Source organism: Varanus komodoensis, unplaced genomic scaffold, assembly GCF_004798865.1.
Source record: "Varanus komodoensis strain SLA01 unplaced genomic scaffold, ASM479886v1 scaffold60, whole genome shotgun sequence".
NCBI classification, from domain to species: Eukaryota; Metazoa; Chordata; class Lepidosauria; order Squamata; family Varanidae; genus Varanus; species Varanus komodoensis.
Window position 1 is genome coordinate 2,258,123 of NW_025336223.1, and position 17,594 is coordinate 2,275,716.

The window sequence follows — 17,594 nt, forward strand, 5'->3', positions numbered from 1 at the left end:
TTCGTTCTTCCGTTTTATTCCGTAAGAGACCAGGAGCAGCACCTTGACATCTCACATTATCCAGCAAAAGAAACAGAGGAACAGATTCCCAGCTAAGTAGCATTTTACAAGGCTGATCTTTGTAGTAGCTTCAGGAGTCATAGCAGTGCTTTGCCCAACTTCCAGATATCCCTACTGGAACTCTGCAAATGTATCAGCACTAACAGCAGCTTCAATATGCAAAGACCATAAAACACTGTCGAACAGATACTGTACCTTTCTTTCAAGACAAAAACCTGGTCCATGAATCTCTTGGGAACATGGTATTCACTGGGGGTGGGATTGGGCAATCATGCTATCCAGAAAAAAATCTATTTCCATGTCCATAAATCAACTTTTCCACTGGATAGATAGATCTGAAACAGTTCATTGTGATTTAGTTTTCTGATTGTGTCCTTGCAAACATCTCATTGTAAAAAAATAACAGAGGTGAGGAGGAAACCCCTTTCTCTGATCTCTGTAAATAGATTGGGTCAGCTTGGCATGTATGATATTGGCAAGCAGTATGTCACAAGGTGTCAGAAAACCAGAAACAGCAGAATCAGAGGTCTGGAGAAGAGGGATAAGAATAGCATGTCCCATTTTCCTGCAAAGAGAGAAAGAATAATTGGTGCAATGAACACATGTACTACAAGACCAAAAATGTCACTTCTTAAATCTTTCTGCATGGAGCTTCTCCCCAGCCACTTTAATTTCTACCTATTTAACCTGTGAATAGGATACTATGACTGGAATAACTTCCCAATGGTGTGAAGGAATCCTTAAGCTCTGGGCTGCAAGGCCCTTACCTTGTGCAGACCGGAGAACTGGGAAGTAAACTACTGCGCAGCTTGTGTGGTCTCTTCAAATGGCATCTGCAGTCCTGAGCAGCTGCTTGCAAAAATTGCCTTAATTACTCTGACTACTAATGCTGGATCTTCTGCACTCAGGCTTAAGGCAGTCTGCAGGGAGCCTAACATTGCTGAAGGAGCTGCCTCCGTTCCTTCAGAAAAAGCAGCTGGAAAACAAAACCGCTCACACTGCTCCCAGCCAGCCAGCCAGCCAGCCAGCCAGTTGTGAGGAAGAGCATTGCTGCTGCCCAAGGCTCGCCACCCGGAACTTACAGAACTTGCCCCAGCTGGAGAGATGAAATCCAGCCAGAGAACACCAGGAAGACACCAAGGGTAGTTGGTTTGCAGACTGTTTTTAAGTCAACACCAGCTATTTATCTCCCTTTGCTTGGAAGTCAGTATGCCTCTTATTTTTCAAAGGGAATACTTCCTCGGTCTATATTTAAATGCACCAGTACAGCAAAAGAAGTTCTTAACACATCTGTGCTTTTCAGAGCAGAGAGCAATTTATATTTATGAACTCACATACAGAAAAAAAGGATCTGGTGGGGCTGCTGAAAAATCATGAGACACCCAGTAATTGCACTGCAGAGAAGGGTATCCAGGTACTTAGTTTACAAATATTTGAAGGAAAAGGCACAACTTCTAGGTGCTGATCTTTTGAAATCTGCTAAGAAAACAGGACGACAGACTTTCGGAGGAGATATACTTTATATCAGAACCCATGAGATGGGGTGAGGCTGTGCTCCGGGGAGTTCCCACCCTGGCTCTGTGACCCACCCTCCCCAGAAAAAAAATATATCTCCAGTCATTTGTTGGCTTGGCTGCTGTTTTGTTAGCAGGGAGGATTATTGGCAGGCTGTTGGCATTGCATAAAGTGAATGGATAGGCTGCTGAATACTGGAGCGGTGCGTGTGAGCATGGAAGACCTGAAAGCATGCAGGTAGATTGAGTGAACAGTTGAGAGGGTTGTCCCTAGAGCAGCGGTTATGAGCCAAGGGAAATGTGGTCCTGGCAAGAGAATGTAAGGGGCACATACATTGGTCTGACTTTCCCCACAGCCTATTCCCTCCTTCTGATCTCTCCAGCTGATAGATCATGGTTTCCTCTAGCCGGATGCTAGCCTGACATTAAGAATCGGCTCTTCTCATAGTAAGACCTCACTCTTCCATGACTAGATTATGGATAAGGGAGGCGAACTAGCAGGCAACACCAAGACCTGGGTTGGCACGCTAGAGTGACCTTACTCATCGGTGTCCACCAAGCCACTTAGTGCAGCACCAGGGTCAGGAGGGGAAGTCACCACGGCCCACAAAGAGCCTCACAAGAGATATGAAGACCTGGAAAAGCTCTCGTGATTTAAAACAACAAAAAATACAAAGGAGCTTCATTTTGTGGACAAGAGGACACCTGAAGATCAGGAAAAAAGGGGGCCAAGCTCTTGTAAGGGCAATACAGTCTTGTGGAACTGAACGTGCGTAAGAGGTGAAATGCTTTTAAATTACTAAGATCAGCATACTGTTTGCTCACCAGGCACTCTTTCATTTCAGCAAGCCTCCTTTAGAGTTGGAATACGAGCACAAAACAGAATCAGTGCAAGCAAACATCAACAAAGCACCATAGCTTGTAGTGCTTACAGATGGACAAATGTGAGGGGAGAAGGAATCACAAAGTTTGTGATAACACTACCTCAGCTAAGTTTTTTTTTTAAACAGATGCATTGATACGGGAGGTATCAATATTAGCTGATTTTATATTAGTTGTAAAATATATAAAGTTCTACAAAAAATTGGGAGAATTCAGGTATTTGCTTTGCTGGCTGACAACACAAGATGAAAGCAGAATTGAAGACAAGCATCTACCTACTACTACAGGATGTCCATGTTATAGGCTAAATTTGCTTCCTAATGGCATCACGAACTGGACACCCTCTAAAAATTTATCGACAAACAACTTCAGTTATAAGCCTTTGTAGCTTAACGTACAGCTATTATAGCTGCAGTCTTCAAGGAGGAGGAGGAAGAATGTAAAGAATGAAATAGCGGCACTGAAACACGGTAGTAGAATTTGATGGGGTAGAGTGTTGATCTCTGTGGAAGTTTACTAAAAAATGAAGCAGCTCTTCAAGAAATAATACTTAAAACTCTTAATTTACCCAGCAGCATAATCGATATTGCCTTGAAGAGGATGTCTTCTGGGTTCAGCTGTAGAACCCCTGAGATTCGAAAGCCCATTTCTTCAGCAGTCATTGTATCTGAATCAGGCAGTGCACTTTTGTCAGAACATCAGGAGGCCATCAGGGATTGGTCCAGGGAAGGTGTCTGGGATTCTGCCAGGCGCATCCCTCGTGCAGCATGGTGGCCGGCCCTTTCACAGCACAGCCCCCGACTCCTCTTGCTTCCCACCTACCTCAAATTCCTCCCATCTTCCGCAACATGTGGAAAAACTGGCTGAAGTCTGGAAATACTCACACCAGATCAAGAAATAAACTGATGTGTGAACATGTATAGAAGCTTGTTTCAATCTGGGCAGATCTTCAGTTTATACAAGCCCCTGATAACTAAGATGGAGACAAGGATGAATAATCAGACCTTGAAACTGATAGTAATAGCTCAGAAAATGGGACTAATTAAATTTCGTGCATATGATTAATTTACAAATGGCTGCATGAATTACAATCAGTTATAAATGGAATCAGGAAGATACCCTGTATGCAAAAGAATGGATGATGAGAGTCTTAGAAGTTGTGTTTGTACTGAAATTCACAAAAGTTATTAGAATTAGCAGGGGGTAGACAGGGGAACAAAAGCTTATTGAATAGTCATTTATTTTTGTTATGTTTAGGAATATTAATGTACAGGAGAAGGTGCAACCCTATTATGTGTTAGGCATATTATAAATAGGAAAATGCTACAGAAATGCTATATATTGTCATGCCACAATATAGGCAATTAGTAATTGACTGAGATATAGTGTGAAAAAATATACAATGAAGATGTGTATTAAATGACACAGTTAAAAATAAAGTAACTCTTCACAGTTAATCACAAGATATTCTTTTTCTCCGTGTGTGTTCACTGAATACAAGGAGTTAACTGAAGCTGACTGAAGCACTGCACAATCAGCTTCTCCAGATCGTAATATTAGCATCACCATGGGTATTGCTCTCTACTCCAAATATGCCATAAAATTGCTACTTCTGCATGCTTGGAAAATTGTGCAATACGGATCATGACAAAGTGTATTTTTAAGTGTTGCAGCTTTATCAAAACAATGCAGCCAAGGCTTCTTTCTGTCTCTTCTGCATCTAACCCCTTTACACAGCCTGTCTAAAGTAGCTTCAAGGCACTGGCTGTTTCGAAAGCAATCCCCTCAGATATCTCTTCAAGCATGAGGAAGACCAGACTTCATTTAGTCTACTAGTCACTCTATTCAGTCACTAGCAACCTACCCTAGAATCATATTCGAGAACAAATGGGGGAAAGTCAATCTGTTCAGGGGGAATGGCTGTAAACAGCTGCTGGAGGCTTTCCACATGGTGGACTTTGTCCTTTAGACCAGAAACAGTAAAGGTTGTGAAAAACCATGTTGAAACCTAATGGATAAGAATGAAAAATGAATACTGTTGCAGAACTTTTAACTACGAACATTTGTCCAGTTGAGAGTCCCATAATCCCTTCAGCATTTAAATTGGCTGAGGTGAGCACACACATTAAATTTAGATAGCTAGTTTAGCAAAATTATATAGTCAGGATCTAAGGTTACTACATACAATGCTGAAGCTATTATGTTGTCTCATTATTTCAAGAACTATACAATACTTCTATGGTGACATAAGAAACACATTTCATGTAATTGTTAATGTAATGTAATTCACATATAGATATTCCCTTGTCCACAGCCCACTCTGGGCCAACACAGTGCTGGTCTGTCTTATCCCAACTCTAGTCAGTATTTAAGGTATGACTCATGTAGCAAGCATTGTTATTTATGCAGTATACGCTGTGCCTTAAGAGCTTTGCTGACAAAACCAGACAGGTCTTTCTCTGCCACCTAAAAGTGATAAGAAAAATGAGGGAAGGAGAATAAGAGAAGAGGGGCAAGAGGTAAATGTCAGAAAATGCAGTTACTGCACTTAGGCTGCCATCAGGAATATGAATTTAAGCAGTTAAACCAAATCTCCCAGGGAAGATTATTTCAAAGCGAGATTTGAATATTTTGTTCAACTCCCACCCACCGCACAAGTCAACAGAGGTTATATGACAACCTTTATCTGGCAGGGGTGAAACAGATGAAAGAATACTAAGGATAACTAAAAGGCTTAGATGAGAAGCTACTGACCAAAGAGCTGTCTCAGAGACAGCACTAGCTACTCACTAAAATGTCTGGCTATCGTAGCTTGACTTACTATCAAATAAGTTAGGTCACAGTATTCATAGCATCAGGGTTTGTACAAAACTATTACCTTTCCCAAGTAAAAAAACTGCCCATTATTGTAGAATCACACACATTTATTACTACATAATAAAGAGATCCTCCCTCTTTCTTTCTCTCCATATATTCCACTTTGAAATAGCACACTTTACCTTGGAGCGAAATGTTGGATGGACAAAGTAAAGAGCCTTCAAATTTCTTTTGTACCTGGGTTAATGACAAAAGGGGTAGATTTCTCATGTTTTAAACAAACATTTTGAGAATCACCTAAGTTCTTAGCAATCATGATCAGAGAATTGAGCTCTAGATCAATAAGGACACTTATTCCAAAACCTAATTAAAAGAAGTACAAGATTCTCCTGAATCATTTTCTTTGGTAAAGCTCTACAGCAGAGATGGGTAACTTGCAGCCTTCTAGATGTTTTGGCCTACAACTCCCATTATCCCTTACTATCAAATTAGTTATGCTGGTTATGGTAGCCAGGACTGATGCAAGTTTTAAGCCAAATACATTAGGAGGACTTATTCAAGCAGCCGAAAGTGCTACATCCAAGTAAATATGAGTGAACTGACATCTTCTGAAACTAGACCTCAGTAGTACAGAGAAGTGTACACTGATATCCATAGCGATGTTTAGTATCCTAATTTGGTACTCATTATGTCATGTCTCCCTCCACCCATTTTTCCTAAAGCAAAAATGTCTTTTTGAACCAGAAGGGAAACAAGGAGAGAGCACATGAAGACACAGGGAAGAATACTTACTTGACATCAACAATGTCAGAAAGCTTCTTCAAGAAATCTGAATCTAAGTGATTGTAGACATTAGTGAGCGTATGGAAATATACAATGACATATTCCTTTGCTACAATGTGGTCCATCACGTGGATAAAATACAAGAGAGCCTGAGACAGAGAGAAATCACAAAGGTCAGATTCACTGTTTCAAAAGAGAATTGTAGCACTTATCTTCCCATTACTCCAATGCAGCCACCCCCAGGCTGGAGTCCTCCAGATGCTTTGGACTACAGCATTCCTGCCCACTGGCAAGGTCCTAGCAGGGGCTTCTTGAAGATGCTTCCAAAACATCCAAAAGGCACCAGCTTAGGGAAGTCTCATCTAGAAGCAAAGTACCAAGGAGACTGATTGATTGATTTCCTCAAGAGAGAAAAAGAGTGCTTTACTATAGGGATAGGCAGAAAGAACCTATCTGGATTTCAACTCCCTGATTCCTGACAATTGGCCATACAAGCAGGGGCTTCTAGAAGCTGAAGTCCCAAACATCTGGGGACTTACCTTCTGCCCACCCCTATATCACAATACATTTTTATTCAGCACAACTAATTATATACTTTCCTTTGCAATCTAGAAAATCAGTGTAGTATAAAAAGAAATCCAGATTCTGAGGTATAGCAACCAGAATGGTGGACTTGATTAGAAGCTGGGTTCAAGTCCTCCCTCAGCCATGAAACATACTGGGTTGCCTCAGCACCAATCACTGGCTGAGTTCACATGGCATCACAACCCACCCTGGCAATAACCCATGTTGGATTGGTTGTTCCACAGAGGTGCTTGTTTCATAATGAGATGGACAATTGGGCTCACAACGGGAACTGCATTTCCTCCCTCCCATTCCTCCAGGCAGGATCCCAGGGGAGACCACCAGAAAGAAAAATGTGACAGCAGTGACTGAGAGCCAATTCGCTGCAACTGTCAGAATGTCCTCATTGCACAAACAGGGCTTGTGCACTGAGGTGCAGCATGGAGAACTTCCAGCCTTAGTTGGGACAATGTACAAGCTACTGCGCCACTCTTCCTTACCAAGAGGGTGCAGATCCCATCGATCCTTGCCAGTGTCTTGGGAAGCCTACTCTCAAGCAAGGATGGCCATTTTATGTTGCCACGGGCAGGAAAGAGCTTCTGACAGCAGCCCTCAAGTGATGCTTGGGCGATTTGGAAGTTACTGTCAGTGGTTCTCACACAGTGGCTGCTTGTCAGAAGTGGGAAGAGATTTTTGCCACTCTAGCCAAGTGTCTCTCTGGCTGTTAAGAGTTCACCCACAGTGGCACATGTCATCTAGCTCTAGACAATGTAAAGTGGGTAACACTTCTAGAACAGCCTTTATGCCATGAGCCCATCTTCTTCCCCTCCTTCCAAACAGATCAGGAGAAAGGACTCTTTAACTAATGCCTTTAATGTTAAAGCTAGCCAGCTTGGCTGGCTTTATGACACTGTAAAGTATTGCAAGTATTGCTGGCTTTGTGAGTATTGCAAAGTCAGTCACAAAAGACAGAAGTGAAGTTGGAATACTGGTTGGTAGGGAAATGCAGATTAATGCTGCAGCTTCCAAAAGGAATACCTCTCCTCCCTTCCAAACTGAAATGAGCCAGCTTCTTCTGTTATTTCTTCTCTACATAGATGGAGACAGCCCATCACCATCCATTGAGGGACTGGAGACAAATTATGACACCAGTCCATGATGCATGCATGTGTCTGGAGCAGTAGGGTGTTGTCAGTTTTGTGTGTTAGGAAGTCAGGAAAAATGAAAGAAAGTATTAAGCTTCTGAAAATGCTTCTGTGGGATATGCAGAGAGACATCACAAAGGACATAATACACACACAGATGGACAGTCAGCTGAGAGGGATGGTTTAACCTGGTGTCCTGCTCTGGCAAAGGGTTGGACCTGATGGCTTTCCACTCCCAACTCTACTATTCTATCATTCTATATGAAACAGATCATTCACTTTAAGCATATTGACTTACCACATGTACTCATTCTAAATCTAAGAATATCTGAAGTTAAGAAGCTCAAATTTAGTTTGACTATTTCAGAAATATCCCTGGGGATTTGAATCCTGAAGTTAAGTTACAGTCTTTAGATCTAGATCTAGAGAATAAGTTATTCACCACATTTATGCCCAGAAGCATCAATTTAGGCTTTGCTCAGACATGATACGTCCAGAAAGAACTCCAGATACTTCTTAGTGTAATAAGCTACGGAACTGACACCTCAGCAATGTCAACCAATAGCAATATGTCATCTGCATATAATATTGTTTTATATTCAGTGAATGCCATGAATGCCATTATTCTGGTACATATTATTATGGTATAATTATCCCATTATTATTCTAACCCTCTTCTGGTACCCCATTATAAATTAAAGGATAAACTGATAATTCTTTTGGTTATCACCTGAGATATTGGTAAGAGATACAAGATTTTAACCAAATTTAAACATTCATTTGTGGGGACAAATATAGCAGGATTCATTGTGATGAACTAGCAGAAGACATTGTGAAATGCCTTTTCAGGGTCTGATGACACTACTGCAGCAAGTTCAGATTTCCAGTGATTTAGGACCACTGACTTCACTAACAGCTGAAGTTTCTCAGTCCCTTGACCTCTATGGATAAAACCAAGGGATGCTGCTATCTTTAACAAAGGTGAAACTGGTACAATCTTGAAGAAGCACTGCTATTATTTAAGTTGTTTCTTAAGATCTCACCTTCTCCATATCTATAAGAGTTACAGGAATATTCCTTCCAACTACTGCTATCACGGTACGACCACAATTATCAACGCCTACAAAAAAATGAACATTAGATAGTTAGATATCATTTTAGATTGACAACCCCCCTCCCATCTCTACATGCAGCAATCAAATTTACTGTAAAAACTCATAGTTCGTTAAGCTATGATTTCAGCAATCACAGTAAGGGAAAAAAAACATTTAGCAAAGCACTAGCTTTCATTCACAGCACACTCTTTCTGTGTGAGAATCGTCTGGGAGTACACAGGCATCAGAACCAGCAAGTTATCTCTCATGTACACCAACACTATGTTCTCTAACCCCTTGTCTGGGTAACAGCCACCTGTTTCTACAGCTAACAAGTGTTTTCTCACTGAAGTGAGAAACTTCTTACTGAAGTGTTGAAGCTCTTGCAATACTTGTCAATATTCTTTGAAGAAGTAAATGTACTTCTACACAACCTGCCCTTCCAATGTGTTAAAGGTAAATGTATCAAATATTAAATAGTTTCAGTGTAGCATTGTGGGCATGGATCTGTTAGGAGCTAGATTTCTCCCTTTCAAAGCAAAAAACTGTTGCTTTACAAAAACCCTTTATTCTCTAAGGTACATCCAGCAAGCACAGTCTCCACAGAAGAAGTCTCTGAACACGTCCAAAGTGGTTTGTTGAATGCAACCTAGCAACTACTTGCAAGAACTCTCTTTTTGAGTACCTTCTGGAGGCAGGCAAGCCTCTTCTCTGTCCACTGCCCTTCTAGTTGGCTGATCTGTCTCTCGCAGTGCCATGTTATAGGGTCAACAGTCATACCTGGCTCAGCCGGATGCTGGAGTTCTCCTCCCCCCAACCCCCTGGAATTGCAGGTCCTGACTATTCTCAGTCTCTGCCTGAACACCTAGGGAGGGCAACCCTGAGACAAGTCCCTCTGCTCCTCCCATTCCCACAACTGAGGATGCCATTTTCCAGGGCCCCTCCCCATCTGACAAGTTCAAATCTGCCCCTTTTGTTCCCAACAGGATGACATTTCATTTGTACAGTGCACCACAATATATTTATCAACAAGGAAGAATTATGGAGCAATTAGTATTTGGGGCCTCGGATTTACCTGTTTGGTACAAAGCTTTAAGGGAAGCGATATCAGACAGGTCTTCAGCTCTCGCCCGACAAAGCCAGCGGTTGTAACTAGAAAGCAGTTGCAAACAATTTCAGAACTTTCTAAATGATCCAGTACTGAGTTTAGTAAACACATACAGTAGCAGCAGAGACATATGATTAAATATGTCCAAATAACCTGCACTATTTATCATATAACATTATATCTCATCGTTCACATAATTCAAGAAGAGGATGCTAATAAATAGAAGGTGAGTTAATTTATTTATATTTCTGTATCTCAGTAGCTAAAGTGCTCAGCGCTAGCAATAACCAAAGTAAGCCACACAAACTTGCTATCATCTTATGCAAAGCGCAAAATGCTTGCCGAAACAAGTTAAATAAATCAGGCTTTAAAAGTCTGATACAACGTAACACATCATCCAGTGGTCCATATGCATAGTGCAGCTGCTTCCAAAGATTTAGGACTGCAGACCAATAGAAAATGCATTGCAGACATGAGTGCTCAGTTTGAAATAGCCTCTTACTTTCTCTGATGTTGCTTCTGCAGTGCTGCCTCTGAGAGTTGCCCTTGAAGGATGAGACGCCGCTGTTTATCAACATCTCCCTCCATTCGGGCAAAAGCATGAGAGCCAATAAACGAGAGGTCTGCTTCTAGCCCCTCCTCATCAGAATTGTCTGCAAAAGATACAACAAAGAAGCTGCTCATAATAGAACCACAAGGCAAAGCCATGACTGGACAGCTGTGGCATCTGTACACAGCAGCTGGAAAGTATTGTAGTATAGTAAGAGTCATGCAACAGAGTTCAGCAGTATCTCTTTCCAGGTAGCTTGTTTTCTAGAACTATCTTTGATTCTTGTTCTCCGTACTACGGAGCCTTAGGCTTCCAATTCTGGAGTAAGTAACAGATACAATAAGAAAAGGAAGGTGCCAAGGGTCAATCCACAAATATAACATGTAAAATCAACATTTAAACACATTCATGGAAAAATTAAAATCTCTATCAGCTATAATCCCATCAAAATATTTCAATTCTCAATAAAAATTTGTCCAGTCTATTGCTTTGAGTTTAAAGTAGAAATTATAGACATTTATAAAAACTGTATTTTCTTTAACTATTAATTAAATTGCTCATTGTAAGCTTTCCATCTAAGTAAATTCTTTGACTGCTCTTCTGTTAATGTAATTAATTTCACCATTGTTGCATAGTCAGCTAACTTGCTTTTCCAGTCTTCGACAGTTGGACAGTCTTCAGCTTTCCAGTTTAAAGCAATTATTACTCTTGCCGCTGTTGTCGTATTTAACTAACTCTGCCATAGGTAAATTTCTGACAGATTAACTGTGCTCTGAGCTTTGCCTTGCTATCTTGGCCACTCTTACTTATACGCCGCCTTTTTGCCTTTTAAGGAACTCAAGGCGGCTTCCTAATTTTCTCATTCTTACCCTCACCACAACAAGCCTGGGGGGCAGGTTGGGCTGAGAGTCCATGACCAGCCCAAAGTCACCCAGTTGGCTCCACAGCTGAGCTGGGGACTAGAACCCAGGCTGCCTGACGCCCAGCCCAGCGCTCTTAACCACTACACCACACTCATACTTTAGCTGAACCCTCAAAAGAAAGAAACCAGTAGAGATAAAGGAAAAATGGAAAGCTACCCCTAATAGAGTTTAGTGGTGTCGCTTTCTGTGAAGCAACCAAAACAAGTCAAGTCATGTCTTACTATTCATAGTCTAGAACAGTGGTGGCGAACCTATGGCACGCATGCCGCAGTGGGCACACAGAGGCCTCTCTGTCAGCATGTGAGCCAAGTCGCTCTAGCATTTCCCCAGCAGCTGTGCATCAGATAACAGCGTGCATAGGGGCCATGCGCATGCTCAGAAGGAGCGACTTATCCGAGCTTTTGCATGACCGGTCAGTGCGCTGCCAAGTCCAAGTCAGTGCGCTGCCAAGTGTGTGTGTGTGTGTGTGTGTGTGTGTGTATTTGCTTGGACTGGCTGTGAGTTGTTTTTTCTAAACTCAATCCTCAGTTTTCAGGTTATATTGCAGTGTTGGTCCTTTGTGATAAATAAGGGGTATTGGCTTGCAGTTTGGGCACTCAGTCTCTAAAAGGTTCGCCATCACTGGTGTAGAACATCGCAAGGTTCGAGTGTCCCTTCTCCTTGGGGATGGGACAACAGCCTGTGAAAAGTCAATCTCCCCTTCAGCCTTCTGGAACAAGGCTTGCTTTGATTTTTCTTTTCTACCGATACAGAATGTGGGGGAAGAGTTCCTTCTCAGTTTAAAATATGTAAAATGGGAAAAAATGATAGAAAATATAGTACTTGGTGTGTATACTGTGAGAAAGGAGACTGCCTTTCCTAGAGCAGCAGAAAACCCCCAGAATCATTCTTGCCAGGTCCTCCAAAGGAGAGACACATCCCTCATCTGAGATGGAATTGCTCCTGTTGGGCAAGAACTCTAGTACCCTCTGCCTGGAGGCTGCCTCAAAGAAGGAATCAGGTGAGTGTGTAATAAGCAATAAAGAGCTGAATCCCACTATGTTGGATTATTATAAGCCAGTCCCTAATAATCCACTTTTGGGCAAGCTATTGGATCATGTGGGGGTTCATTCCTGGATGAGGTGGAAGATCTCGATTCTTTTCAGTCTGGATATGGAGCAGAAAGAGCTTTGGTCCTCTTGGTAGAGGACCTGCATCAAGAACTAGGGCGGGGGGGGGGGGGGAATGTTCCTGATGATTCTACTGGACCTCATAGCAGCTTTTGATACTATTGCCAGAGTATCCTTCTCAGTGGCCTCACTGGGATGGGAACTGGAGGCTCTATTCCTTCCTGGAATGGCAGACCCAAAAGGTCATGGAAAGCGGTCTCCAAATCCATGTGGAGTTTCTCATGGTTCCTTCTGCTTTGTCCCAGCGCTATTTAATATATACATGAAACTGTTGGGAAAGGCATCCAGGGTGTGGAGCTTCAGAAACTCTGTTTCTCCTTTTCTCTTCATTCTAAGAAAGCTGTTTTGGTGCTATTGGCAGTAATGGACTGGATTAGGGCAAATATATTGAACCTTAATCCAAAACAGACAGAGGTGTCCCTTCACAGTCAGAAGGCAGATCAAGGAACAGTGTTCTGCCCAATAGTGCAAAGAATTCTGAAAAAATTAATGAAGCATGTAAAATCCTGGGAATGCGAAAGGTCTTCAGCTGGTGTTGGAAATGCTACAACCCAGATAGAAGGCAAGCCTCTCCCGGGAAGGCTCACCAATACCAGGGCACTGCGACTGCGAAGGAAGCCTGCCTACAGGACTCATAAGGCTAAGGGAAGGACCTCGGGAGAGGACTGTAGGTCTGGGCAGGTACATGCGACCCAGCATGCCTTCGTGGAGGGAGGCTCACAGCTTCTGATGCCTTTCAAAGTTAATGCTTTGACTTGGGTCCCCTGGGGTGGCGTTTGCTGAGAGGAACTGAAGAAGTCCAAGCGGATTGGTCCTCTTGGACTTTTCCGTAGCTTTGGAGAGCACTGGCTATGGCTTCCTTCTGGAATGGCTATCTAATCCAATCCGTTGGGAATAGCTTTCTAATAGCACTGTTTTTCAGTGGCTCCTGCTTCACTGGCCATTGTGCCAAAGGGGGATTGCTCTGTTTCACAGGAATGATCTTACCCAGCTCTGCAGGGCTGTTTTGCCGCTCGGGTTACTTAACATCTCCATGAAATGGCAGGGACTGGATCTCAGGGAGGTGTGTGAGGTTGCTTGTCCTTTGGGCAGCCACAACTCCCAGAGCAGAGATGTGGTCTGGTAAGCAGGACAGTTTCTGAGAGTGCCCACTGTGCCCAAAAAGAGCGGGGGACCAGCACACATCTCCTTGCTGTACTCTTGAGCTCTCTCCCCCAGCTGCTCTGCGGACTGTTGAAGAACAGGCTCACCCTCCAAAACACCAGGCTTCTCGCTAATTCGGATCTGCCGTTCTGGCACCACTGGCTCCCCTTCTGCATTGCCAATATCTGCCGGGAGCAAAGGCAAGGACCGAGTCTCCTCTTCCAGCGATCGTGGGAAATACAGGGGCAACATCTTCTGGTAAGTACCCTGTAGAAGGAAGAGAGTTGTCGAGTGTGTGTCCTGGACCTATGCTTTGCAGTCCAGGTAAGAAACCTGATGGGTGACAAAGGCAAAAACCTGCACAGAGGAAAGAAAGCATCCCCCTCCACCTGCTTTCTCAGCTCAGAGTACTTTCTTCTGGGCAAGCAGGCATGGTCCTCCCCTCCAGCGCCACATCGTCTGTCCAGAAGCCCCTCCATTCTCCGCTTGCTGCATCTTGCCTCGCACGGCTCAGCTGTTGAGTGCATCATTTGCGGCTGAGCTTGCCCGCAGGGGCTCAGAACCACACACGGAAAATTCTCTGCCCACACATTTCCCCGCTCTTTCCAAGGGAGACTAGATTGCCTTGAGCAAAGGAATGCTCACTCATGGAATGAGTAGAGCCCCAAACTGTGGTGTCGGGGTGTTCCGTAAGATCCCCAGCAAGCATTTCCTTCATCGACGCTAGTTTGCTTTACTTACAGAAGGCTATTGCGATACCCCATGATTCAGCCGCACAGTGTCTGCAGATTTACTCCCTGCCTTTAATGTGACCAAACCAAGGGGGCCCTTCAATATCCTATAGCCAGAAAATACCGACACTCCAGTAACTGAACCATTTGCTGGTTAGAAACAAATGTCTATCAAGCCACTGGCTGAGGATATATTTGACTTCAGAAAATAAGAATGAAACAGTTTTGAAATTCAGTTTACTGTGCACCTTCGGGAGAAGTTACTATCAACAGAGCATTAGGTGTTGCAGACCAAACACCTGCAGGCACATACAAAACAATCCACATACCTCTTCAAGCTCAGACACTGCAAACACCACTTTTTCAAGAGTTTCCCCATGAACCTCCAAAAATCGCCTGACTGTTCCTGTGGGGGGCGGGTGGGGGGGAAAGCAACACAGTCAGTCTACCCAGAAGGGATGCTCATGCTTACCATACACGAGTAAAGCAGAAGGCCTCCCTTCTCCATTTCAGCATTGCCCCATCTGGAGGCCAACTCTGAAGTCAAAGGGGTTTTTTAGCCATATGATGAAGTCAACAGAAACAGCAGAAAAAATCATTGTATTTTTGTCAATGCATAGGGATATAGATCTTCCAGTTTGTTTATGCCCCTGCTGTCTATCTTTCTCTGTAATGCCTTTAGCAATGTTCACTGTGTTCTTAAAACTTCTATGCTGGTAAATCTCCTCCATCTTTGTTCTAGAGCAGTGATGGCAAACCTTTTAGAGACTGAGTGCCCAAACTGCAACCCCAAACCCACTCATTTATTGCAAAGTGCCAACCCTGCATTAAAACCTGAATACTGAGGTTTTAGTTTTGGAAAAACAACTAAATATGATGCTGCAGATTCAAATATGCCAGGGGAACAACACAACATTAAAAGAATCTCAGTCTCTTAATTAGAACATCTCTTTGCTAAATCTTAGATATTAAATTTCAATTTTTCATAAGAAAACTCAAAGTTAAAATCTTGTATTAATAAAAACGAATGTATTAAAACTCACAGCCAGTCCAAGCAAATCTCCCTCTCTCTCTCTCCCCTTGGCAGCGCACTGACCAGCCATGTGAAAGCTCGGACGAGTTGCGGCATATGAGATGCGGCTCGTGACGTCATCGCCTGGCGCTGCTACTCCTTTCCAAGCATGCGTATGGCCCCTATATGCGCTATTATTCGATGCTCGGCTGCTGGGGCAACTTGGCTTGCATGCCGCCAGAGAGGGCTCTGCATGCCCGCTGCGGCACGCATGCCATAGGTTCCCCACCACTGCTCTAGAGTATTGATCACTAGTTGGCCTAGCCAAAATCCTGTTCCTGGGCAATAGGTGCCAACATCCCTTTACTAGGCAAAGCGCTTGAGCAGGTGGTTTTCCATCAATTCCAGGAACAGCTCACAGTAACCTGGTCATTCTGTGGGACAACCTTTGCTGAGTAAGGAACAAGGGGATTATACACATCCTGATTCTCCTGGATCTTTTGACTGCCCGGATATCGTAAGTGATAGTATCTTTCTGCACAAGATTTCTGGGTTGAGAATCAAGGCATTTTATTCTTTTGGTTTCTGTTGCTTTTATATCTGTCAGTGCTTTTGAAAGTTGTGTACTGCTGCTGATTTTTATTTTGCTTTTAAAGGTTGTAATTTTAAAGGTTTATTTTTTTTTGTGTGCTCTGTTTTGTTTTTAATTGCTGTGAACTACCTAGAAAGCTTGGGCTATTGGGAGTTATAGATGCGTAATACATAAATCAGTAATAAATCAACATGAACTTCATAAAATCTTACGTTTTGGAATTAAGTATGAACTTAAAATATCCACAGGTGGCAGAACAAGAAGGGATTGCTCAATAAGTTGCTATGGATCAATGGCAGCTGCATCACTGCAATGGTTGTTCGTTGGCACTGTTAGAGCTATAAACCTGCCTATTATAGCACAGAGATAAAGCAAGTAACAGCTGCCATAAACAATCATACAAGGCTACAAGTCGTACAAGCTAATAGGGAAGGTTTTCCACTTCTTTTGCACTGCCTGCATATACATCCAAAAGGCACAGACAAAACATTATCAGGTACCTGAAAAACCTTTCATGATGCCTGACATGTTTCAGGGAAGACCTTCCATCCTCGGGGGTTGTAAGTGAAATTTCACTGCAAACAACATTAATTGTTTAAAGCATGTCTAAGACATTTAACTATGTCTAAGTGGTTCCGGCAAATTAATTTACTGTGTGTATATAAGCCAACTTGTGAAAGGGAAGCTTTTTATTTCATAGTGTACGTGTGGTTTAATATATAAATAGGTACAGCCAATAATTTTGAACCTTTATCTAAAGAACACAAAGATCTATATCTATATATAAATGATGATGTCTTGCAAGTATTGTAAATTGTGGATACACTGCATTATGCACACATTTAAGGTGAATCTAGAGTTGTCCAGAGGGCTTTTCTGCTGATGGACAGCATATAAATTTAATCAATCAATCAATCAATCAATCAATCAATCACAGTAGGCTGCTTTGACTGATAAAACAAACCATTCTACCAGTTCTGAACCTTTATGTCAAGGGTCCTCAAACTTTTCCACCAGGGGGCCAGTTGAAACCTGCCGGTGCTGGGCACGGGCCAGAAAGGTGGTGCTGGCGGTGCGTGCGGGCCGGTGTGGTGCGTGCAGGTGTGTGCGCTGAAGTGGGGCTGGGGCGCTTGGCAAGGCAAGGTGAGGCAAGGTGCGGGCGGGGGCGGGCACGCACCGTGCGGCGGGCGCATGAGGCAGCTGCTTGCTCGCTTGGAGATCGTTTTCTCTGAGCGAGCAAACCACTGCCTCCCTGCACGTGGGGCGAGGTGGGCAGCGGCAGGTCCAAATGGGCATGGCGGGCTGGATCCAGCTCCTGGGCTGTAGTTTGAGGACCCATGCTTTATGACTTCATCATAAATCTCAACAGAAACATTTTAATATATTTGTATCATCACATAAGTATCTTTTCCTATCTGCCTATATCTAACCTATCAAGTATTAGCCATGGCCTTGACATGTCACATTATGCATTGCCTAAGGTTTGTTTAGGAGTGGCAGATAGAGA

The 17,594-nt window shown here is 43.0% G+C and overlaps 1 protein-coding gene across 13 annotated transcripts in view; it reads right to left on the reverse strand.

The window, feature by feature from the left end:
• The window catches only part of GDAP2 (ganglioside induced differentiation associated protein 2), a 30,486-nt gene continuing 12,892 nt past the window's right edge, over window positions 1-17,594 (reverse strand). For 11 of the 13 annotated variants that reach the window (XM_044449711.1, XM_044449720.1, XM_044449717.1 and 8 more), the window contains exons 6-14: window positions 14,813-14,889; window positions 13,860-14,019; window positions 10,470-10,620; window positions 9,935-10,011; window positions 8,809-8,885; window positions 6,066-6,205; window positions 5,456-5,510; window positions 4,321-4,464; window positions 1-625 (exon numbers count right to left, since the gene is read on the reverse strand). In XM_044449711.1, the coding sequence (XP_044305646.1) occupies window positions 581-625; window positions 4,321-4,464; window positions 5,456-5,510; window positions 6,066-6,205; window positions 8,809-8,885; window positions 9,935-10,011; window positions 10,470-10,620; window positions 13,860-14,019; window positions 14,813-14,889 (926 nt within the window). In that variant the 3' untranslated portion in view covers window positions 1-580. Of the gene's footprint in view, window positions 626-827; window positions 4,465-5,455; window positions 5,511-6,065; window positions 6,206-8,808; window positions 8,886-9,934; window positions 10,012-10,469; window positions 10,621-13,859; window positions 14,020-14,812; window positions 14,890-17,594 lie in introns of all 13 variants that reach the window. The other 2 variants (XR_006416586.1, XM_044449723.1) reach the window with 2 other exon arrangements.